Below are 25,177 nucleotides of genomic sequence, written 5' to 3' on the forward strand. Positions count from 1 at the left end.
ACTGTGGAAGGAGAAAAGTAAGCTGTTCCTCTACAGGGAGAAGCTGTGCCGGAGAATGGTTAACTCTCGAACGCATGAGTTGACCTGGCAGGTAGTGGTCCCAAGACGAGACGCGGCTATGGTTCTGGAGGCATACCACAACGGAGCAGGGCATTTCGGATGGAAGAAGCTGGAGTTCTTGTTGCGTGAACGGTTCTACTGGGTAGGCATGAGAGGAGCCATCGAGAGGTGGTGCAGAGACTGTGGCCCGTGCCACCTGAGAAGAAAGGACCGTGCCAGCCAGAAGACTCCCTTGCAGCCCATCATCACCAGACAGCCACTGGAACTGGTAGCCCTGGACCATGTGAAACTGGCTCCAAGCAGATCTGGGTATGTTTACGCCCTCACAATCGTAGATCATTACTCCCGGTTCCTGGTGGTGGTCCCGGTCAAGGACTTAACGGCTCAAACAGCAGCTAGAGTCTTCCAGCAGCACTTCTGCCGTCCACACGGGTACCCGGACCAAGTGTTGACAGACCAAGGACCAGCCTTCGAAGCGGAGGTCTTCCAGGAGTTCTGCAACCTGTATGGCTGCAAGAAGATAAGAACAACGCCCTATCACCCTCAAACCAATGGACTCTGCGAGAAGATGAACCAGGTGGTGATAGATCTGCTAAAAACATTGCCCCTGGAAGAACGCAGTCTGTGGCCTGAGAAACTGCCCGATCTGGTGGACCTGTATAACCACATCCCTGTAGGTTCCACCAACTGTACCCCGGCTTACCTAATGAGAGCAAGACCTGGTAAGCTGCCTATTGACCTGGATATGGGAGTCCTGACGCCTGAGGACACCTCGCCAGAGGCAGACTGGGATACAGAACGGCAGCAGCAGTATCGGAAAGTACAGGAGAGCGTCGAGCGAAGTCTGTCTCAAGCTAGAGAAAGGCAAGAGAAGGCTTATAACCAGTATGCTCCCGCTGTTCCCCTGGTACCTGGAGAGCAGGTCTTGAAGAGGAAGAGGCGGCTCCACAAGTTGGAAGACCAGTGGGAGAAGGACCCGTACACCGTACTGCCATCAAGCCATGAGAACCCAAAAATCTGCGTAATCAGTAAGGATGGAGGAGAAACCACAGCCATTGTCTCCAGAGACCACCTGAAGAAGTGTCCCGAGCAGCTGCAAAGCCCTGAAGAAGATCAAGAAAACCCTCAACCCGCAGAGGAAAGGGAAGAAATGATCGGTACTGTACTCGGAGACTTCCCCCGGTCTTGGACACAAGTAAACGGCACTGTCGTGGTGCCCGTCCTCACCTTTCTCCAGCCAGCCCCGCAAGTGCCTACAGAGGAACCGGTAGAGCTGGAAGAGCAGCCGGCCCAAGAGGCAGAAGAGTCCACACCAGCAGTACAGGAGGATCAACCCTCTGCTAGTAGTGAGCCTGCTGTGCCCCTAGTGAGCCAAAGAGTGCTCCGTGTGTGCACTGCTGATAATCTGACAGACTGCACCTCCCCACTGTAAATGCGGGAAAGAGAAAAAAAAATGGAGATCTTCATTATTCCTGCAGAGATCCATCCCCTGCCCCGCCCCCCGCCCCGCTGTACACACAAACTGCGTATTAACATTAATTTTCAGCATTACTGAGAAAAAATCCAGTTATGATTTTGGTGCACAAACAGTTATCGAACATAACCTCGAACAGCCGAATTTTTTTCAAATCGTTCGTGTTCGCCGAACGGCTCGAACACCGCCCAAAACAGCTCGAATTTGAGATTGGCGAACAGTTCGAGTCGAACACCGCTCATCTCTACTCATAACGAGTCGCTTTCTTGTTATAACATCATGACGTGGCTTGGTCGGTATGGAGAGGTGGTGGAGATGCCAAAGAAAAACCGCGACGAGTTTGGTATCTGGTCAGGGGCCTGGACGTTTATGGTAAAACTTAAGCATTCAGGTGGTACGGTTGCCCACATTCCATCATCTGCCTTCCTCAGTAGGGATTGTATCCTGGTCTTCTACCAGAGGCAATCGAAGCTCTGTCACAGGTGCGGCGACCCCACACACTGCAGTGAAAACTGCACCGCGCAGAAATGTGTGTTGTGTGGGGGTGTCGGCCATCTTGCTGCCTCTTGTGTGGAGATTAGGTGCCACCTGTGTGGTGAGTTAGGTCACCCATTCAGCCATTGTCCTCGCTCCTTTGCTAATGCAGTCGAGACCCCGGTGGGAGAAAGTCGTGAGGCCGATTCTGCTGGGGAGGGGACTAGCCGGGTGGGGGAGCTGAGGGGCCAGGGAAGAAAAGCAATAAAATGACGCCTGCCCAGCTGAGGCGTCTAGACAAGCACAGACAGGAGAGGGAGCGGGGCGAGCCCCAGACTACCGGGGCGGCCCCTGTCCTGGATGCCAGTCTTGCTGCTGAGGCCCCGAGGGATGATGAGTTGGATGAGGAGGTCAGAAGGATCCACAGGGAGGAAACCGCCTCTGCCTCAGAATCTTCCCATTATGAAAGTATGGATCAGGATAATAAGCGGTGGCTAGAGGACAAGTGTAAGCTCGGCACCAAAAAGAAGAGAAAGAAGGGAGATAAAACATCTTCTCCCGCTCTGACCAAGGTACCTAAGGAAGGTAAAACTGACTACACTCTGGTTGGTCTTTCTAACCGGTTCCAAGCCCTTGATAACATCTCTTTCTCTGAGGAGGAGGCCGAGGGTGAGGTTCCGGCTTCGGCGGTGCTTACAGGGGGTGCCGAGTCTCCTTCTCCTGGGAATGCAAGTTCCTTGGGGGAAGGGACTGGGCCAGAGTCCGGAGACGAGGACGAAAAAACAAGGAAAAATGTGGAATGGACACGTCTGTATCATTAAAGAGGGGGAAGGATTCCTCGTCTGAGGCAGAGAATAAGGGGATTGGGAAGAAGAAAACCATCTATTGTGGTACCCACTCAGTTGACACTGGCGTCCATTAATGTCGCCAGCATTAAGTCAAATATGGCTAGATTTGCGGCCTTTGATTTTCTCAGCCGGGTTGAAGCTGACATTTTCTTTTTGCAAGAGACCAGGCTGCCAAATATGGCAGAGGTGTTTAAAGCAAAGAGGGAGTGGAGACTCGGGCCCTCCTATTGGTCTCTTGCGACTGAGCCGTATAGCGGAGTGGCGGTCCTTTTTACCGCAACGGTAGAATGCCGACGGGTTATTGAGTTAGAAATGGGGAGGTGCCTGATATTAGATGTCCTCATGAAGGGTGAGGAGCTTCGGATCATTAACATCTATGGTCCCCAATCTAAGTGGGACCGGAAGAGTCTCTTTATGAGGATCAAGCCCTACCTTTTTACGAGTCGGCAGGTCGTTTTTGGAGGGGACTTCAACACTGTCACGAGGCCCCGGGATAGAGGAGGTTCCAGAGACAAGCTGACTTATGATAGCGTCGCCCTTAATAGTATAGCTAGTGAGGCTGGCCTGGTGGATGTCCACATCTGGCACACCCCAGGCCACGAGGGGTTCACCTATCATAGAGGTAACTGTAAGTCCAGGATAGACAGGTTTTATTTAAAGGAGGAAGCCGTCTCTTCAGCAGTATCTGTTGTTGAGGTGGAGTTCTCCGATCTCTGTTTGATTTTGTTTTCTCTGAATGTTACAGAGACCCCCCGGATGGGAAGAGGCTTTTGGAGGCTCAATTCGTCTCTCTTGGAAGAAGCAGAGATAAGACAGTCCTTTGAGGATTTTCTTCAGTGCCAGGTACCCTTACTGGATCTTTGTAGTAGTAAGTCAGAGTGGTGGGAGATGTTCAAGAATAGGGTGTCGAGATTCTTCCGCCAGCTCTCGAGCCTCAGGAGCCTGGACAGGAATCGCCTGTATCAGGGCCTGAGGAGGACACTCGAGCATCTTGTCTCAACTGGAGGTAGCCGCGAGGAGATCTCCAGAGTAAAATCTTTGCTAATGAGGTATCAGTATGATAGACACGCATCTTTGGTTTTTGAGAGGGATTATGGGAAGTACCGCTCATCCGACCTTTACAGAAACTGCAAGATGTCAGTGAATAGTAAAGTTGTTACAGGACTGGTTGACACTGCAGGGTCCCTGAAAAGATCCAGATCAGGGATCCTGAAGGTCGTCAGATCCTTCTACTCGCACCTCTTGGGGAAGAGGGATCTTGATTGGGATGAGATGTCGGCTTTTCTGGCTGAAGCCGTCCCCGAACCAGGGGTAGACCCTCTCTTGGCGTTTTGACAGAGATGATCAGGGAAGAGGAAGTTAAGTTGGCGATTGAAGGGCTTGCCCTAAAGAAATCTCCCGGTCCAGATGGCTTAACATCTGAATTCTATAAGACCTTTAAGGACGCCTTGGTTCCCCTCTTGACTGAGGTATTCAATGAGTGTCTTTCCTCGGGCACTCTGCCAAAGTCAATGAGGAGGTCTGCCCTGATCATCTTGTCAAAGGGTAAGGACTCATCTTGCATTGAGAATTGGCATCCCATAGCGCTTCTCAATGCAGACAGGAAGGTTTTGGCAAAGGTGCTGTTTAATCGGCTGGTGAAATTTGTGCCCCGACTCCTTTCGGCAGCCCAGCATTGCTCTGTTCCGGGCCGCAGTACAATTAGTGCTGCACTCTGTGTCCGAGAGGCGGTGGAGCAGGGTAGGGCTGGTCACTGGAAGGGGTACATGCTGTCATTGGACCAGGCAAAAGCGTTTGATCGGGTTAATCATGAGTACCTCTTGTCTGATCTTCTCAGGTATGGCCTGCCGGGGGGGTTGTTGATTGGCTTAAGACCTTGTACGCTGGGGCAGAGAGTTTCCCGCTTGTGAACGGTTGGATTGGCAGCTCTTTTGAGGTTGGGTGTGGTGTTCGCCATGGTTGTCCCTTGAGCCCGCTGCTGTACGTGTTTGCGATTGACCCACTTCTTAGGAGGGTGGAGCGTGGACCGTTGACTGGGATCGGGATCGACCGGGCAGCACCGGAAGCCACTCTGAGAGTGGTGGCGTATGCCTATGACGTAACCGTTTTTGTTTCCTCTGATGGGGAGGCAGAATTGCTGATGTCAGAGGTAAATCGCTACTCGGAGGCATCCGGGTCCAAGATCAACCGGGATAAGTGTGAGAGTCTCTGGCTGGGAGGAGGAGATTCTGGTTTTGATCTCCCGGACACCCTTCCAGGACCCAAAGTCTCTGCAAAATTTCTTGGCATCGAATTTGGCCAGGGGGATTACCCCAAACAAAATTGGGACAGCAGGCAGGAGATCGCCACTCAGAAGGCGAACCAATGGAAGGGTTGGTCTTTGACCCTAAGGGAAAGGATAAACCTAATTAAAACCTACCTGCTCCCTTTGCTGATCTATCTGGGCAGTGTGTGAATCTTGCTGGAGCCTCTCTGGACTCGGGTCTACAGTTTGTTCTTCCAACTGTTATGGGGGAATAGACTGAACCTGGTCAACAGGGAGGTTACTTACCGTACAAGGTGACTAGGAGTTTTGGGTATGGTTAACCCTGTGGTATTCCTTGTGAATACCTTCATTAAGATCAATATTGCAAACCTCTGGAAAGAGAGGGCTCCTCCGTGGGTATTCTCCTGTAGGGGATGGTTTCAGCCTTTCATCCAGGAATGGGAGACAGGAGGGCAAGTGAAGGATCTACGCACACCGCTTGGACATCTCCCGGCTTACGCTACCGTGGTTCTGAAGGTAATTCGCCGGTGGGGTCTGGGAATGTGGGAGGTCAGGACTCTGCCAAGGAAGCTCCTTGACAAAAAGGTTCTGTTGACCCATTTTCAGACTCCTCTGGTGCTCAGGGATTGCCCAAGTTGGGATCTTGGGGTGGGTCTGCATCTTTTGAATTCTATCAGGATCCCCTCGAAGTTTTGGGACTTAGCTTGGTACTGCTTCCATGGGAAACTGTGTGTGAGAGACAATCTGAAGTGTAGGAGCTCTGAGGACAGGAACTGTCCTCGGGAGCATTGTGGTACCATGCTAGAAAGCATGGACCACTTCCTGCTTCGTTGTCTCTTTAACACAGAGGTGTACAACAGGGTGGGCGCCTCCATTGGCTGGCCCCGGTTGGTCGGTCTCTCTTATGCGGAATGAGCCTATGGAGCAGTCGGAAAACTGGGTGGTAGGGACCGCTGCACTTTATTTCTAGTTAGCACAGTGGTTAAGTATCACACGTGGAATGCACGGTGCTTAGTATCAACGCAACGGAAAATCCTCCCAGTGGACGATGTGTTTAGGACCATACTCGGTGACCTGGTGAAGGTGCGTTCTCTGGAGTATGAGATACTGGGCACACGAAGGACCGCTCTCCTCTGGAGGGGCTTTTCTTTTAGTGTGCCCTAGTCTGGTCATCTCCTCTCCTGGTGGTGGGCTGCTGCTGACACCATAGATTTTTGTTTTGTTTTGATCAGTAGACAGTGATGTAGGGCTGCAGGCACCGAACTTGGGCTTTGTTAGTTGTGGTTATTGTATTGTTTGTTTCTGTATATATTGTATATAAGCATACGGATTTGGGTGTAGGTGTTAGGTTGGGTGGTGGGAAAAGGGGGGAGGTGGGTTCATCTTGTGGGACTTTGGGACACTGGGATGTTTGGGTAAAAAACTGGCACTGCCTGATCTGGGCTATGGACGTTGGACATGGACTGAGGCATGAGACACAGGACCAGCTCTCAGGTCAGTGCCGGGGTTGGGACTGGTGGGCTTGAGTGTGGAGTGTTGAGTTTAGTCTTGTATATATTTGTATAGTTTAGTTTAAATTAAGTAAAAGAAGACAAAAAAATCATATATATATATTTTTGCCGGCTATTGTTTATTTTATTAATTGTTTGTGGTTATTATTTTGTTTGGTAACCGGACCAGGTATCAGAGGTGTAAATAGTTATTATTAGTTATTATTCTGTATATATGTATAATATGTGTGTGAGGGGAGAGGGAGCGGCTGGACCAGTTTCATTACTTTGTTTATTTTCTGGTTGATATTTTTGTTATGTTTCTGTTATTATTATTGTTATATTTTTCATTTTTATAATAAAAGATCTACAGGATGTAACTCAGGATCAGTAATGTAATGTATGTACACAGTGACTGCACCAGCAGAATAGTGAGTGCAGCTCTGGGGTATAATACAGGATGTAACTCAGGATCAGTAATGTAATGTTTGTACACAGTGACTGCACCAGCAGAATAGTGAGTGCAGCTCTGGAGTATAATACAGGAGGTAACTCAGGATCAGTAATGTAATGTATGTACACAGAGACTGCACCAGCAGAATAGTGAGTGCAGCTCTGGGGTATAATGCAGGAGGTAACTCAGGATCAGTAATGTAATGTATGTACACAATGACTGCACCAGCAGAATAGTGAGTGCAGCTCTGGAGTATAATACAGGATGTAACTCAGGATCAGTAATGTAATGTATGTACACAGTGACTGCACCAGCAGAATAGTGAGTGCAGCTCTGGAGTATAATACAGGATGTAACTCAGGATCAGTAATGTAATGTATGTACACAGTGACTCCACCAGCAGAATAGTGAGTACAGCTCTGGAGTATAATACAGGATGTAACTCAGGATCAGTAATGTAATGTATGTACATAGTGACTGCACCAGCAGAATAGTGAGTGCAGCTCTGGAGTATAATACAGGAGGTAACTCAGGATCAGTGATGTAATGTATGTACACTGTGACTGCACCAGCAGAATAGTGAGTGCAGCTCTGGAGTGTAATACAGGATGTAACTCAGGATCAGTAATGTAATGTATGTACACAGTGACTGCACCAGCAGAATAGTGAGTGCAGCTCTGGGGTATAATACAGGATGTAACTCAGGATCAGTGATGTAATGTATGTACACTGTGACTGCACCAGCAGAATAGTGAGTGCAGCTCTGGAGTGTAATACAGGATGTAACTCAGGATCAGTAATGTAATGTATGTACATAGTGACTGCACCAGCAGAATAGTGAGTGCAGCTCTGGGGTATAATACAGGATGTAACTCAGGATCAGTGATGTAATGTATGTACACTGTGACTGCACCAGCAGAATAGTGAGTGCAGCTCTGGAGTGTAATACAGGATGTAACTCAGGATCAGTAATGTAATGTTTGTACTCAGTGACTGCACCAGCAGAATAGTGAGTGCAGCTCTGGAGTATAATACAGGATGTAACTCACTATCAGTACAGGATTAGTAATGTATGTACAAAGTGACTGCACCAGCAGAATAGTGAGTGCAGCTCTGAAGTATAACTGATTCATACCTTGGACATCTGGATAATGGGCCATCAGCACCAGGCAGAACTTCAGTGTGGAAGCTGTGGTTTCCGTTCCTGCTGTTAAAAGTCCTGCAACCACCATGTGGAGACTGGTGTCACAGAAATCAGGATCAATCTCATGTTCAACCTGAGGGTGAGCAGAAGTGCGATTATTATACAGGACTTCTCTTTATTATGCTTTTGGGTTCAGAGGACTAACTGCGATCTGGGTAAACAGGCTCCTCTGCATGGTAGCTGGGGTAAGTAGGGGCATCTGTGCCTAAGCGTGTTAGACAGTGAGCAGAATAGTGAGTTCAGCTCTGGAATATCCTACAAGTAGTTAGTTTGATTGTACAGTGTCAGGTGTAAGGATCACTCTTCTCAGAATGAAAATCATTATAGAAAGGACAAGCAGAGAATGCAAAAAATGTATACTTTAAAGCCTGAACAACTGTGAATGCAGCACTGAAGTACATTGAATGACCACAGTATTAAATCCCAGAAGCACATTGGGCCTCCTTTACTATTTAGCACAGTATGAATTGGTGGCATAGATTACATCAGGCATTAAACATTTTCCTGATGGAATATTGGCTCAAGTGGACAGGATAATAGTAATAGTAATAATAATAATTTATATTTTTATGGCACCAGCACACTCGTCCGCACTTTACATTACAGAGGAGACTTATACAGACAATAAAGACTTCATAGATTACCACATAATTCATCAGATACAGGAGGAGTGAGGGTCCTGATCACAAGCTACAATCAATGAGGAAATAGGGGGCACATGAAAGGTGGATGGTAGTAAGAGCTTGTATTGAGCGGTCCGGCCGTCAGTATAATAAGGGATTCACATAACGCTGCATGAACCGGTCACCAGCCAGTGTGCAGTACAGTTACAGAGGGCTGTAAGTGCATGGGGGGTGTGAACAGAAGCTACGAGAGTCCTGATTTTGAAGAAAATGTTGTATGGGCAAAACGGGGACAATTAGATAAATGAGGTGAGGTGATAGGCCAGTCTAAAGAAATACATTTTTAGGTCACCCTTAAAAACTGTACGTATTGGGAACTAATTGAATTGTCCTGGGAAGTGCATTCCAAAGAATTGGTGCAGAACACGAGGAGTCTTGGAGACTAGAGTGGGAGGTTTGGATTTTTCAGGATGTTAGTCTTAGGTCATAAGAGGAACGGAGGGCACGGGTAAGGTGATAAACAGGTATGAGTGAGAAGTGCTGAAGCATAGAGAGCTGTGTGGGTGAGAGTGATGATTTTATATTGAACTCTATAGTGGATGGGTAACCAGTGTAATAACTGGCACAGGGTGGAGGCATCGGTGTAGTCGTTGAAGAGGAATATGATCCTGGCTGCTGCATTTAGGACAGATTGGAGAGGGGAGAGTTTAGTAAGCGGGAGACCGATTAGTAGAGAATTGCAATAGCCCAGACATGAATGAATAAGAGCTACAGTAAGAGTTTTTGCACGTAAAGTAAGAAAAGGTCAAATTCTAGGGTTTTTGAGGTGTAGGTGACATGAGCGAGCGAGTGATTGGATGTAGGGGGTGAAGGAAATATCTGAGTTAAATATGATCCCAAGACAGTGAGTATGCTGCTGGGGAGTAATAGTAGAACCACATATGGAAATGTCAATATCGGGCATAAGTAGAAAGATAGGGGCGCAATAGCGCTGTTATCCAACAACAACCAAGTGGGTAAAAAGAAAATGTGCTCACCTTAATGAGTTGTGAAATGCACAACTCATGTAAGAATTAGTGACGAAGGGCTGCAGACAGCACAGAATCCCTAGGGATCTTGTAGGTAAACAATCTTGTAGTTTATTGTTAAAAGCTACGATTACTACGCGTTTCGTCCCGTCCACTTCCTCAGGTACACAGCTATGTACCTGAGGAAGTGGACGGGACGTCCACGAAACGCGTAGTAATCGTAGCTTTTAACAATAAACTACAAGATTGTTTAATTATACAATCTCTCGTCATATTTCTTCACTACGGAGGAGCGCGGATTTTTTACCAGCACCTACTTCATCCTACTACAGAATATCGGGCATAGGTAGGTGAGTGGAGGGAGGAAACATAAACATAAACGTAAATTGTTTGCACTTATTAAAGTGCCTCTTATTGATTTTATATACAAAGACCTCAGAACAAAAACCCGTTTGGCATGGCCGAAGATGTGGTCCAACCACTGGATCATCTATGCCCTGCAGCCACGCCCAGGGCCTACGTTGAGGGTTTTCGGACGGGTCCCTCATGTTTATCAGAATTGCACCTTCTTCAGTGGAATGGACACCAGGTTACAGATCGCGCTGTAGCCTGCTAAAAATGTTTTATATGTGTGGAGAAAAATGTTCTTTAAAAAGTTTTATAATGTTTTATAAGCTAATAAGTGACCTGTAACGTTTAAGTAATGCGCCTCCCATAAAGAGAAGAAAAAGTTTGTTTATGATCTTATATGCGAATGCATTCTAAAAAAATTGTATGTCTAAAACCTTGTTTTACTCTGTTCCAGCCCAGGGACGTGCTGTGTTTTACCATGGGGGTATGTGTCACCCCTGCGGGTTCAGTCGCCACAGAGGTACTGCATCTCACTCAGAGGTGTGGTATCTCACTCTCAGGTAAGGAAGGAGTACTGCCCGGGACCCTAACACCTGCATCCAACACTACACTACTCCTGGATGGGCAACATGCACTGCTCCTCTGCTGAGCCCTGTCCCTGGCTGGAGTGGGGGGAACCAAAGTTGGGGGAACCATGTAGTGTGTGTGGGTGGAGGAAGAGTTCAGGGGAGCTCAGTAAGAAGTGATATAAAAAGGGATGGAACCGTCTAGAAGGGTTCCAGTCAGAGGAAGAGTTGGGAGCAGGAGCTCTGCAGGAGCTCTGCTCAGGGAAGCTCGGGCCTGAGTGAGGAGGCCCAGGAGAAGGAGAGGAGGAAGGAACGGGAGCAGAGAGAAGGCTCCAGGAGTGAAGAAAGGATCTCAGGGGTATGGGCAGTGCTGGAGGCCACCCGTACGCCCAAATATACCAGGCGGTGGAGGGATCGGGTCGCAGAGGGGACCGGCCCCTAACTAGTGAGAATTGCAACGTTCAACTAGGTAACCGGAGGGTGCAGCATTTCAGGTGCTGCAGCCACAAGCCACATCTTTCTCACCGAGAAGGTGGCCATAGAAGACCCAGGGGACAGAGAAGACGTCGCCCGACAAGGTCCGCGGTCACTAGATTGGGACACTGGGTGCGAGGTGCAGGAAGACGGCCAGAAAGAACACACAGAAGGGGGTCCCGTTACGTACTCCGGAGTTACCTGAGGTTTGGCTGAACCCCTACCTGAGTAAGCACAGGATGACATGGGAAGTTATGATCTGCAGTTGTAACCAGGAGCAAAGTGAGAACTGTGAGTAAATCCGGAAGACTGCACCCCACTGTCTCTGTGAATTATTACGGCTGCGCCATCATCGCCTGCACTACACTGCACCACAACCGCACAGCAACATCTATAATATCACCATTTCCTGCCCTGGAGCTAAGCTCTGCCTGTGGAGAGCTGAACCAACTCTGCTGCACTAGCATCAGCTCCAGAGGACCTGCTCCGCAGCGGCGGCTATCTTTAGCCGTCACAAACTGTATATAAGAACTTTAATTGCCCTGTAAATATCCCCTTGTATTGACCCCCCTGGGTCACAGACCGGGTCACCGCTACTGTGACATCTCCCCTAGCAACGACAGGCCCGGCACCAAGTACCCCACGGCCAAGGGGGCGCGTAAGAAGACTAAGTCCATCTAGTTCAACCCATAGCCTAACATTTTGATCCAGAGGAAGGCAAAAAAAAACATGTGGCAAACACTAAGCTCCACATTGGTAAAAAAATTTCCTTCCTGACTCCACATATGGCAATCAGACTAGTTCCCTGGATCAACGACCTATCAAGGAATCTAGTATATATAACCTGTAATATTATACTTTTCCAGAAAGGCATCCAGGCTAGTGATGAGCGAGCATGCTCGCCACTGCTCGGTACTCGCCCGAGCATCTCAGTACTCGAGATGCTCGGAGCTCGCCGAGTACTTGCGCGATGCTCGGGCGGGAGCTCGGGTCCCCGTCCTGCATGTTTGGCACTACTTAGAGCACCAATCATGCAGGGATTGTCTGCCACTCACTGTAATGTCACAGCCATGGTGGTTGTGGCATTACAGTGATTGCAAAAATCGATGGGAACAGTGCTCACAGTGAAACATGAAAAGCTGGCAATTCATCAGCGGCATACATCGGTGCCCGACAATTTAGAACAGAAAGAATAGAGCATCACACATAGATTAGATAGATAGAAACATGTCAGTCACATATATAATAAGTACAGTGACAGTGTTGGTTACTGAACTTGTTATTTAGTGTTAAAATAAGGGATTTATAAAAAAAAAATAATAGTGTTTTCATGCTCTTTAAAAAAGCCGGCTGGCAATTCATCAGCGGCATACATCGGTACCCGACAATTTAGAACAGAAAGAATAGAGCATCACACATAGATTAGATAGATAGAAACATGTCAGTCACATATATAATAAGTAGAGTGACAGTGTTGGTTACTGTACTTGTCATTTAGTGTTAAAATAAAGGATTTATTAAAAAAAAAATTGGCGTAGTGTTCCCCTTAATTTTATTCTCTAGCGGAGGTTAAGCAGACGGCTGGGGCAGATGTTTGAAGCCTGGGAAGGGGGTAATACCAACGGAGCTTCCCAGGCTACTAATATTGGCCCCCTCCCAGGCTAGAAACACCAGTCATCAGCCGCCCCAGAAATGGCGCATCCATAGGTTGCGCCAATTCTGGCACTTAGCCTCGCTCTTCCCACTGCCCTGTAGCGGTGGCAGTGGGGTAATAGGGTAGGGCTTGATGTCAGTTTATAATGCCAGCTGACATCAAGCCCAGGTTAGTAATGGAGAGGCGTCTATAAGACACCCCCATTACTAACCCCATAGTCAAAGTTAAAAAAAGCACAAATACCCAGAATAAAGTCCTTTAATTGAAATAAACACACGATTCTTTAATGTTCTAAATTAAACCATACTTACCATCACGCCCATTCCAACTGAAGCCAACGATCTCCTGCAATAAAAGTAAAATAATAAAGCAACCTCATCCTTACCTCTCCATGGTTCCCAGGACGGCTCCAGCTCTGCTACATTGACATGACAGGCTGGATCGCAGCAGAAAGTTGCCATCCAGCTTTCCATGCCGCAGAGACACTGAGAAGCGCAGGCATGCTTGCGCTCCTCAGTGTCTGGCTGTGACGGCATCCAGATGAGCCGAGTTCATGTCCAATGAACTCAGCTCACCTCATGCACGTCACTGACAGCGTGGGAAAATTCTCCTGCACTTGCAGTGAGCGTGAGAGAATTCTCCTGCTCAAGCGCTGAGCGCAGGAGAATTCTCCCACGCTGTCAGTGACGTGCATGAGGTGAACTGAGTTCATTGGACATGAACTCAGCTCATCTGGATGCCGTCACAGCCAGACACTGAGGAGCGCAAGCATGCCTGCGCTTCTCAGTGTCTGCGACATAGCAAGCTGGATGGCAGCTTTCTGCTGCGCTCCAGCCTGTCATGTGAATGTAGCAGAGCTGGAGCCGTCCTGGGAATCATGGAAAGGTAAGGATGAGGTTGGCTAATTATTATATTTTTATTGCAGGAGATCGTTGGCTTCAGCTGGAATGGGCGTGATGGTAAGTATGGTTTAATTTAGAACATTAAAGAATTGTGTGTTTATTTCAATTAAAGGACTTTATTCTGGGTGTTTGTGTTTTTTTTTAAACTTTTACTATGGGGTTAGTAAACGCCTCTCCATTACTAACCTGGGCTTGATGTCAGCTGGCATTATAAGCTGACATCAACCCCAGCCCTATCACCCCACTGCCACCGCTACAGGGCAGTGGGAAGAGCGAGGCTACGTGCCAGAATGGGAGCATCCTACGGATGCGCCATTTCTTGGGCGGCTGACGGCTGGTGTTTCTAGCTTGGGAGGGGGCCAATATTCATGGCACCCTTCCTGGGCTATTAATATCAGCCCCCAGCTGTCTGCCTAGCCTTTGCTAGCTATTAAAATAGGGGGGACCCCACGTCATTTTTTTGGGGGGTCCCCCATTTTAATAGCTGGTAAAGGCTAGGTATTCAGCTGGGGGCTGATATTAGTAGCCTGGAAAGCTCCGTGGGTATTAGCCCCTTCCCAGGCTTCAAACATCTGCCCCAGCAGTCTGCTTAACCTCGGCTAGAGACTAAAATTACGGGGAACCCCACGCCAATTTTTATGTTAATAAATCCTTTATTTTAACACTAAATGACAAGCACAGTAATCAACACTGTCACTCTACTTCTTATATATGTGACTGACATGTTTCTATCTATCTAATCTATGTGTGATGCCCTATTCTTTCTGTTCTAAATTGTCGGGTACCGGTGTATGCCGCTGATGAATTGCCGGCCGGCTTTTTTAAAGACACGGGTGCATGAAAATCGGAGGGCACTAGTGTGTTCCAAGTGCTCTGCTATGTTTTTCATGCACCTTCCTATATACCCTGCCTGCCTGTCTACCTATATATTCTGCCTGCCTGACGTTTAATTGAGCACCGTTCCCATCGATTTGGGCAATTTTTGACCTTCTGCAGACCGCCAGGGGGGACCACCAGAAAAATGCTCGAGTTTCCCATAGACTTTCATTGGGCTCGTTGCTCGGGTCAAGCACCCGAGTATTCCAATGTGCTCGACCCGAGCTTCCAGCACCCGAGCATTTTAGTGCTCGCTCATCACTAATCCAGGCCCTTCTTAAATGTTAGTAGTGAATCACTCATTACAACATCATGCGGCAGAGAGCTCCATAGTCTCACTGCTCTTACAGTAAAGAATCCGCGTCTGTGATTATGATTAAACCTTCATTCCTCCAGACGTACAAGATGCCCCCTTGTCCCCGTCTCAGTCCTCAGAGTAAAAAGATCAGTAGAAAGGTCTTTATACTGTCCCCTCATATACTTGTACATAGTAATAAGATCGCCCCTAAGCTTTCGTTTTTCCACAGTAAATAACCACAAGTGTAATAACCTGTCTTGGTATTGCAGACTCCCCAGTCCTCTAATAACCTTGGTCGCTCTTCTCTGCACCCTCTCTAGTTCAGCTATGTCTTTCTTATACACCGGAGACCAGAACTGTACACAGTATTCTAAGTGTGGTCGCACTAGTGACTTGTATAGAGGTAAAATTATGTTCTCCTCATGAGCATCTATCCCTCTTTTAATGCATCCCATTATTTTATTTGCCTTTGTAGCAGCTGCCTGACACTGGCCACCAAACGTGAGCTTGTCGTCCACCAATACACCCAGGTCTTTTTCAGTGACAGTTTTTGCCCAGTGTTTTACAATTAAGCATATAATTATACATTTTAGTTCCTCTGCCAAAGTACATTACCTTACATTTATCCCCATTAAAGCTCATTTGCCATTTATCAGCCCAAGCTTCTAGTTTACATAGATCCTCCTGTAATATAAAATTGTCCTCCTCTGGATTGATTACCCTGCAGAGTTTAGTGTCATCTGCAAATATTGAAATATTACTCTGTATGCCCCCTACAAGGTCATTAATAAAAATGTCAAAAAGAAGGGGGCCCAATACTGACCCCTGTGGTACCCCACTGTTAACTGAGACCCAGTCTGAGTGTGTTCCATTAATAACCACCCTTTGTTTCCTATAACTGAGCCAATTCTTAACCCACTTACATATATTTTCCCCTATCCCCATTGTTCTCATGTGATGTATCAGCCTTTTGTGTGAAACCGTATCAAAGGCTTTTGAAAAGTCCATATACACAACATCCACTGCATTTCCTTGGTCCAGTCCGGAACTTGCCTCCTCATAAAAGCTGATCGGATTAGTTTCACAGGAACGGTCCCTCGTAAACCCATGTTGATATTGGGTCATGAGGTTCTTCTTCTTCAGATACTCTAGTATAGCATCTCTTAGGAAACCCTCCAGGATTTTACTCACAGTAGAGGTTAAGCTTACTGGCCTAGAATTTCCAAGTTCGATTTTTGTCCCCTTTTTGAATATTGGCACCACATTTGCTATACGCCAGTCCTGTGGTACAGACCCTGTTATTATGGAATCTTTAAAGATTAAAAATAATGGTCTATCTATGACGTTACTTAATTCTTGCAGTACTCGCGGGTGTATCCCATCCGGGCCCGGGGATCTGTCACCTTTAGTGATTTTTAGACGCCGCCGTACTTCCTGCTGGGTGAAGCAAGTGAAATTTAATGGAGAATTTTTGTTATCACTGATCATGTTTTCTGTCATGTGATTTTCTTGTGTCAATACTGTTAAAAAAAAATCATTTAGCATATTGGCTTTTTCCTCATCCTCATCCACCTTTTCACCCAGACTATTTTTAAGGGGGCCAACACTATCATTTTTTAGTTTTTTACTATTTATGTAGTTAAAGAATATTTTGGAATTTTTTTTTACTTTCTCTGGCAATGAGTCTCTCTGTCTCAATCTTTGCTGCCTTGATTTGTTTTTTACAGAATTTATGTAATTTTCTGTATTTATTTAATGCCTCATCACTACCTACTTGCTTTAGTTCTATAAATGCTTTCTTTTTGTCACTTATTGCGCCCCTTACAGCTCTATTTAGCCATAGTGGTTTCCTCCTATTTCTAGCATGTTTATTCCCATATGGTATATATTGTGCACAGGTCCTATTCAGGATGCTAATAAATGTCTCCCATTTGCTTTGTGTAGCTTTATGTCTCAGGATATCGTCCCAGTTTATTGCACTAAGATCATCTCTCAACCATTGGAAATTTGCCTTCCTGAAGTTTAGTGTCCTTGTAACCCCTCTACTACACATCTTATTAAAGGATACATGAAAACGTATTATTTTGTGATCACTATTACTCAAGTGACCCCCTACTCGTATATTTGATATGCGGTCTGGCCTGTTGGTTAATATTAGGTCTAGCAGTGCCCCCCTTCTTGTTGGGTCCTGAAATAGTTGAGAAAGGTTATTGTCTCTCATAGTTGTCAAAAACCTATTACCTTTGCTTAAACTACAGGTTTCTGTTCCCCAATGTATTTCAGGGTAGTTAAAGTCCCCCATAATAATGACTTCTCCTTGAGTCGCTGCTTCATCTATTTGCTTTATGAGGATATTCTCCGCTGCTTCCATTATTCTTGGAGACTTATAACAAACCCCTATCAGTAATTTATCAGTAATGACTCTGGCTGCAGCATTAAGGATGGACTTGAAAGGGGAGAGTTGAGTGAGGAGGAGGCCAATTAATAGAGAGTTACAGTAGTCAAGGCGGGAGTGGATCAGGGCAACATTGAGGGTTTTTGTTGTTTCCAAGGTGAGAAAGGGGCGGATTCTAGAGATGTTCTTCAGGTGCAAGCGACAAGAGCGGGCAAGAGATTGTATATGGAAAGTGAAGGAAAGATTGGTGTCGAACACAACGCCCAGACAATGAGCCTGCTGGATAGGTGTTATTGTGGTGCCACACACTGAGAGGGAGATGTCAGATTTAGGGAGGTGAGTAGACGGCGGGAGCAGAAGAAGTTCAGTTTTGGAAAGGTTGAGTTTCAGATAGAGAGTAGACATGATGTTAGAAACTGCGGCCAGACATTCACTGGTGTTCTATAGTACAGTGGGGGTGAGGTCAGTGGATGAGGTGTATAGTTATGTGTCATCAGCATAAAGATAGTACTGAAAGACAAATTTACTAATGGTCTGTCCAATTGGGGCCGTGTTGAGAGAGAAGAGAAGAGGGGCAAGGACTAAACCCTGAGGAACCCCAATAATGAGAGGAAGAGGGGAAGAAGTGGAGCCAGCGAACAATACACTGAAAGAGCGATCAGATAGGTAGGAGGAGAACCAAGAGAGAGCAGTGTCCATTATGCCAATTGAGTGGAGCATAGAGAGTAGGAGGTGGTGGTCAACGGTGTCGAAAGCTGCAGAAAGGTCAAGAAGAATGAGAAGAGAGTAGTCACCATTACGTTTTGCTGTCAGAAGGTCATTGGTTACTTTGATATTACATTGACAAGTATTTTTGTACTCGCTTCGCTATATTTGGATGTCTTGCCCTGCAGTTTTGGCGCCTCCTTTGCAGCCACTAAACATGCTGGGCTTCGTAACCAATCACAGTAATGCTACAGACATCTTGGTTGTGGCACTACTGTGATTGGTTGGCCACCCAGCGTCATAGGGTCTATTTAAGTCCAAAATGTGGCCATTTTGTGCACATTGCATCCAGGGCCTGCGTTCTATGAGCATAGTGAGAGATCGCTGAGCTGCTAGGGAGAGATCGCTGAGCTGCTAGGGAGAGATCGCTGAGCTGCTAGGGAGAGATCGCTGAGCTGCTAGGGAGAGATCGCTTAGCTGCTAGGGAGAGATTGCTCAGCTGCTAGGGAGAGATCGCTCAGCTGCTAGGGAAAGATCGCTGAGCTGCTAGGGAGAGATCACTGAGCTGCTAGGGAGAGTGTTTAGGCCTCTAGATAAAACAAAAGCCCTTTTAAGGGCTACCTGCAGTGTGCACTAGTTCAGTGTTTAAAGGAGCCGCTCACTAGCTCCATGATAGCACCAAAAAATAGCTATTTTCAGAGCTACAGACTAGTGTTGAGCCACCCCCATAGTGTTCGAGTTCGGTTCGGTTCGTCGAACACCCTTGTGTTCGCCGAACTGTTCGTCAAACTGTTCGTCGAACACCTTCGAACACCGTTAAAACCAATGGCAGGCAAACAAAAACACATAGAAACACATAGAAAACACCTTCAAAGGTGTCCAAAAGCTGACAAACTGCTCAGAAGACATAACTAACACATGGAAAAGTGACAAGTACATATAGTCATGCGAAAAGAAAAGAGGTGGAGGAGTAAAGGAGGGGGAGACACAGATATAGGCATGTCATGCCCTTCTAAAATCCAAAAAGTGAGAAGCCGACACGGCCAGTCCGTTCCGGCCCGTGCCACCTCCGTGTCGCCGGGTTTGTGCCAGAGCCGCGGTGGACCCTGACGGCCAGCCGCCCTCTCCCAATACTGGTGCCTGTCCACTGGTGGGTCGAGCCCCCCCGCGGTGGGGGGGGGGGGAGTAACATCTGCAGAAGAAAGACCATCTTCCAGCCAAACCAACATGTCGACTTCTTTTCGTGGACAATGTGATACGATCCCTTTGTTACGGACATGCCCATCGCTACAAATTCCAGATGAGGCACAAAAACAGCAGGTGCTTCAGCGGATATCAAGTGCTCCTTCAAGTGGGCTCTCCTCCACCTCAATTTCAACATAACAAATACTCCAGTCCTCAGAGGTGTCACCCCAATCGCACTTGCTTCCTCACAGATCCCAAGTCTCCAGCTGCCCGTCTGAGTATGGGGTAACACAGATGGTTGAGTCTGCAGAGCTGTTTACTCATACTATAGCCTGGGAAACGGAGGTCTGCTCCAGAGCTTCTGTTAATCCAGACGACGAAATGATCTGCACTGATGCCCAGAATCTTTATAAGTCGGATCCAGGACCAGATGAAGAAGGTTCTGAGCATAAAGTAGACCCTCGTTCCCAAACTGTAACTCCTGTTGGTGGAGACAATGATGAAGACGATGATGAGACTCAAATACCTGATTGGAGCGACAACTTGACTTTTCGGTCACTTACTGTCAACCGACAGTCAGCCAGTCGATGAGGTCACCCGGGCCTTTGCCTGGCCTTAGGGATGTCGCGGTGGTCGGCTCCCTGGCCCGTACCCTGGGGTCACTCTTTAAAAGGGTGGATAATTGTTAATTTTATAAGAGTTCGTGACGCCACCTGTGGTATCTGGTGAGAAGCACCAGCGCTGCAGCAGTCCACTGAGGCCCGTGATAAGGCAGCACGATGGTTTAGCTCCCCACAGGTGGAGCTAGGTCTCAGGGCAGCGTATGCAGGGGGAATGCAGGACAGGCGAGACCCAGCTGGGTCAGAGCAAGAACGGAAACGGACACGGTAGTCACTTCAGTACCTTTTACTGGAGGAAATTCAGGCACATCCCGGAGCACTGTAGGGTGAAGGGTGCATATCAGGATCCTCCCCAATGAGCGGGTGTAGGGCCTCCTGTTTCTTGCCTCTGTGTAGTAAGTTTCTGACCTGCCTGGAGCTAGGCCTAACTTTGTCTCTGTCCTGCGCTGGTTGACCTTGTGGTAGGGCCTTCTCTTGGAGTTCACGCTCCCAGTATGCGGGGCCTAAGCGTCTCCTGGCTCTGTTACGTATCAGCACCTTAATGATCCTGGGACTTGTAGTTCTCCAGGGATTCCGGTTATGCCTCACTGGGTCATAGAGATCCCGGTAAGCTCGGATCCGGTGTCCGGTAAATGCTTCGGGGTGATCTGGTTAAGCTCCTCTGCCCCTTATGTACTAACTCGCCACTCACCTTCGGCCTACTCGGGCCCTCACTAGGCTATACACACTAACGGCAGCTTGTCGCGCTTCACCGATCTTATGGCGCTGACACACCTTAAGCTCTATCTGGGCTCCCTGAATCTAGCTAGCAGGAGCCTCGTGCTCCACTGCTGAACTATTAACTGAGTTCTCTAGACTAGACTGAGCTCCACTGCAGACTGACCTCTCTTAGGCGTCTCTACTGCAGGAACTCTTCAGAGGAACTGAACTGCCTAGCTCCAACTTCCCTATTTATATCCCTAACGGGCTCCCTCTGCTGGTCTGAGGTGGAAGGTGGAGATGTGTGAATGTTTAGGGGGGCCTCTTGTGGAGGATTCCATCAATACACACTTCTAGGATCTGTGATACCAAGCGCAGCGGGGCGTCACAGATGCTATTGACGACGAGGTTAGGTTGCGCCTTCCTGGACAGAGACGGAGTACTGGAAGCACGTCAACAACTGCATCCTCAACCACAACTGTGACTCTGACCACAAGTCGTAGTGGCTCTTCAGGTCGCATGGGCTCTTAGCCTTGCATAGCCTGGGCATTTATTCAGATCTATAAGGATGACCCAACTCGTGTTATCTGTAATATTTGTCACCAAAAGCTAAGTAGAGGCCAAAAAATCCATAGTTTGAGTACTTCATACATGTACCGTCACATGGATATGAAGCATAAGTTGCAGTGGGAAGCTCACTGTGCTACAATGCGGCCTAGCAGGCTGGGCCAACCACCGTCTGCCCCATCTTGTGCATCCGTGGCCTCTTCATCCTCTGTGACTGGGGGGACAGCAGTCACACATGTTTTTGGAAGCAGACCTGCCACCTCTTTACCTGCAACAGCCAGTGTGATTGGCAGGTCGTCAGTTCATTGGGAAGTGGAAATACCTGCTGGTGTTAAGCGCTCTCTGACATCGAGAGCACCACCTTTGGATCAAGGCAACCTAACATGTCCGCCTGCATCTTCCTCACAGACCGGCAGTTTGCCGGGGACACCCTACTCAACCCCGTCAAAGCACAACAGCCAGCCCTCGGTCCCTCAGATATGGAAAAGTAAAAGACCATTTCCTCCTAGCCATGAGAAAGCTAAGAGGTTGAATTTCACCATTTGCAAGCTGTTGGCTACAGAAATGCTGGCTTTCTGCCTGGAGGACACAGTGGATTTTTGAGACCTTATGTCCGTCGCAGTGCCCCAGTACCAGATGCCCAGTCGGCACTACTTCTCAAAGAAAGGTGTGCCTGCGCTCCACCAGCATGTCGCACACAACATCACCGCTTCTTTGAGAAACTCTGTGTGTGACAGGGTGCATTTCACCACAGACACTTGGACGAGTAGGCATGGACAGGGGCGTTACATGTCGCTGACTGGGCACAGGGTAACTATGGTGACAGCAGGATAAGGGGCTGCTGTCCAAGTCTTACCGTCCCCACGAGTTTTGCGTCAATCCTCTTTATCTCGAAGTTCCTCCACTGCTTCTGCCTCCTCAACCTCCTCTCAGTCCTCCACCTGCACCCACAGCCTGTCTGGTAATGCCACCTGCTTTCTAATTGCGCAGAAGGAATCCTGCACACCTCCTTACTATGCTGGCAGCAGGGCTCAACGGCATCAGTGTTTACTTTGAAATGTCTGGGAAATGTGAGTCACACAGCTGAGGAGTTGTGGTCAGCTCTGGAGACCCAGTTTCATGAATGGTTGTCTCCACTGGACCTGCAACCAGGGAAGGCCGTGTGCGACAATGCTGCAAACCTGGGTGCGGCCCTTCGCCGGGGCAATGTCACACACGTGCCTTGTATGGCTCACGTGTTGAACCTGGTTGTCCATAAATTTTTAGCCCACTATCCCGGACTAGATGGCCTTCTGCAGAGGGCACGTTCGCTGTGTGCTCACTTCCGCCATTCGCATCCCGCAGCTCAACGACTTACATCTCTACAGAAGTCGTTGGGCCTGCCAGTTCACTGGCTGAAATGCGATGTGCCGACACGGTGGAATTCAACTCTGCACATGTTGCAGCGACTGTGGCAGCACCGACAAGCTCTGGTGCAATACGTTCTGACGTATAGCCTGGGCCAACGAGATCCAGAGGTGGGGCAAATCACGCTGCAGGAGTGGTCTCAGATCAGGGACCTATGAAGTTGACGCGCCCCCTAGGCCGTGGGGTACCCTGAGCCGGGCCGGTAGACGCTGGGGGTTGTAGTCACTGTGGCGGTGAACCGGTCCATGACCCAGGGCGGTCAATCCAAGGGTAATTTGTATATATGGATTTTATAATGTCCGACTACGCCACCTGTGGAGTGCGGCCAAAGGGGCCGCCGCTGCGGAACAGTCCTCTGAAGCTGGTGGTTTTGCAGCAATGGTATTATTACTCACCACAGGAAGAGTGTAGCTTCAGGGCAGTGTGGGTGGATGATGGTGGTTGTAGTGCAGGGAGTTAGTAATGAACACAGAGTCCGTGTGATGCAGTCCCAAGATCTTTACTCACAGTTGTTGCAGTCCAGATTACAGGTAACAGAGCAATCTCACCCGTCGTGCTGTGTGTACTCAGTGAGGGGCTCAGTCCACCCCCAGATAGCTCCGGAGTACTTAGCAGGACCCCCTTCTGTGTGTCCTTTCTCTGGCCTTCTCCCTGCACCTCACACCCAGTGACACTTCTATCCAGTATCCTCGGACCTTGGCGGGCGACTTGTGTTCCGTCCCCTGGGTCCTATGTGGCTACCTTCTTAGTGAGACTGGTCTGGACTTTTGCCTGCAGTACATGAAATGCTGCAGCCTCCGGTTTCTAGTTGAGCCTTGCTGTTTCTCCGCTAGTTGAGGGACCGGTCCCCCTTATCTGGCCTGACCCCTCTACCTCCTGGTAGCAGCGGGAGTACGGGTGGCCTTCTGCACGGCCAAAAGGCCCTAGGGTCCCTTCGGTTCCTGGAGCCTTCCTGCTCCCACTCCTCTCTTCTCTCCTTCAGTCCTGGGCCTCCCAGGCTAGGCCCGCCTCCGGAGCAGGGCTCATGCCGAGCCTCTGCTCCTGTCACTTTTCCTCCTCTGACTGGCTTGCTCTTTCTAAGATGGCTTCCTATTTATTCTCTCCCTGTCATGTGCTCCCCTAAGCTCCTCCCCTAAGCACCCACTACATAGGACCCTCACACCAGCTAGGGACCTGGGACTGTGCTCTCCCTTAGGAGCAATCTCGCCCTGCCCCCACTGCGAGTATGTGTTGGATGCAGGTGTTAGGGTCCTGAGCCATATGCCTTCCTTACCTGAGGGTGAGATACCACACCTCTGGGTGAGATGCAGTAACTCTGTAGCGACTGAACCCTCAGGGGCGCCACACACCCTTCTGCACAGTTTTGAAATGGCGACGAAGATGTTTAGTGCTGACGACGATGCCATTATCAGCATGACTATTCCGTTGATTTACATGCTGGAGCACACATTAAACAGAATTCAGAGTCAGATGGTGGGACAAGAGGAAGTGGAGGAAGTAGAGGAGGAGTCGTATGCGGAAGGGATAACATCTCCAAGGTCCAGACGGTTGGCAGCACCAAGGCGGCAGGCATGGGAGGGTGGGGAAGAGGGATTAACCAGGGCGAATCGTAGCAGCCAAACTGTTGAGGAAGGTGCAGGAGCCGAGGAAGAAGTGGAGGATGAACTGGCGATGGGCATGGAAGACTCATCAGATGACGGAGACCTTGATCACATTTCTGTTGTGCGAGGTTGGGGGGAGAGGGCAGAGGAAGGAAGCATGATTCTTACCTCGCTACCAATACAACAAGGACTTGGTCCTACTGGATGCGCAAGACACATGAGTGCCTTCTTGCTGCACTACCTGCAACATGATCCACAGATTGCAGAATTCTAAGTAATCCCGACTACTGGGTTGCCACACTCTTAGATCCCCGGTACAAAAGTAAATTTGCCGAAATAATTCCTGCCATAAAAAGGGATTGACGCATGCAGGAGTATCTGCAGACTCTGTTGCAGAATCTTACATGTGCTTTTCCACAAAACACCAGTGGTGCACGAAGTGAATCTCACAGTTCTAACTTGCCAACCGTGGGACTGTCGAGTCTTCATCACTCAAACCGTAACAGTAACACAGTATCTGCTGGTAACAGCAATTTTGTGGAATCGTTTCACCACTTTTTTAGACCATCCTTTGCAAGGCCACAGGAGACAAAAAGTCTGACACATAGTCAATGCCTAGAGAGGATGGTGCAGGAGTATCTCCAAGTGAACATCGAAGCCATGACTGTGTCACTGGACCCTTGCTCATTTTGGTATTCCAATCTGGAAAAATGGCCGGAGCTCGCCACTCATGCCTTGGAGATCTTGTCATGCCCTGCAGCCAGTGTTCTCTCTGAACGTGTGTTCAGCGCTGCTGATGGTGTGCTGACAGATAAGCACACGCGGCTGTCCACTGAGAATGTAGACAGACTCACGTTCATAAAGATGAACAAATCATGTATTCACAAGGACTTTTCTAACCCTGTGTTATCCTTAAAAGCTTGAGGATTTGGTAATATCACCTCACCAACCGTTTT

The 25,177-nt window shown here is 48.3% G+C and overlaps 1 protein-coding gene across 1 annotated transcript in view; it reads right to left on the bottom strand.

Annotated features, from left to right (window-relative positions):
- Positions 1–25,177, bottom strand: part of LOC141266086 (cytochrome P450 2C25-like) — a 572,636-nt gene that overhangs the window by 169,578 nt on the left and 377,881 nt on the right. The window contains exon 7 of the mRNA XM_073679992.1: positions 8,202–8,343. Within this exon, the coding sequence (XP_073536093.1) occupies positions 8,202–8,343 (142 nt within the window). The remainder of the gene's footprint in view (positions 1–8,201; positions 8,344–25,177) is intronic.

The sequence above is a fragment of the Phyllobates terribilis genome, unplaced genomic scaffold, assembly GCF_046119375.1.
Source record: "Phyllobates terribilis strain yellow unplaced genomic scaffold, ASM4611937v1 Scaffold_4__5_contigs__length_816908805, whole genome shotgun sequence".
Taxonomy (NCBI): domain Eukaryota; kingdom Metazoa; phylum Chordata; class Amphibia; order Anura; family Dendrobatidae; genus Phyllobates; species Phyllobates terribilis.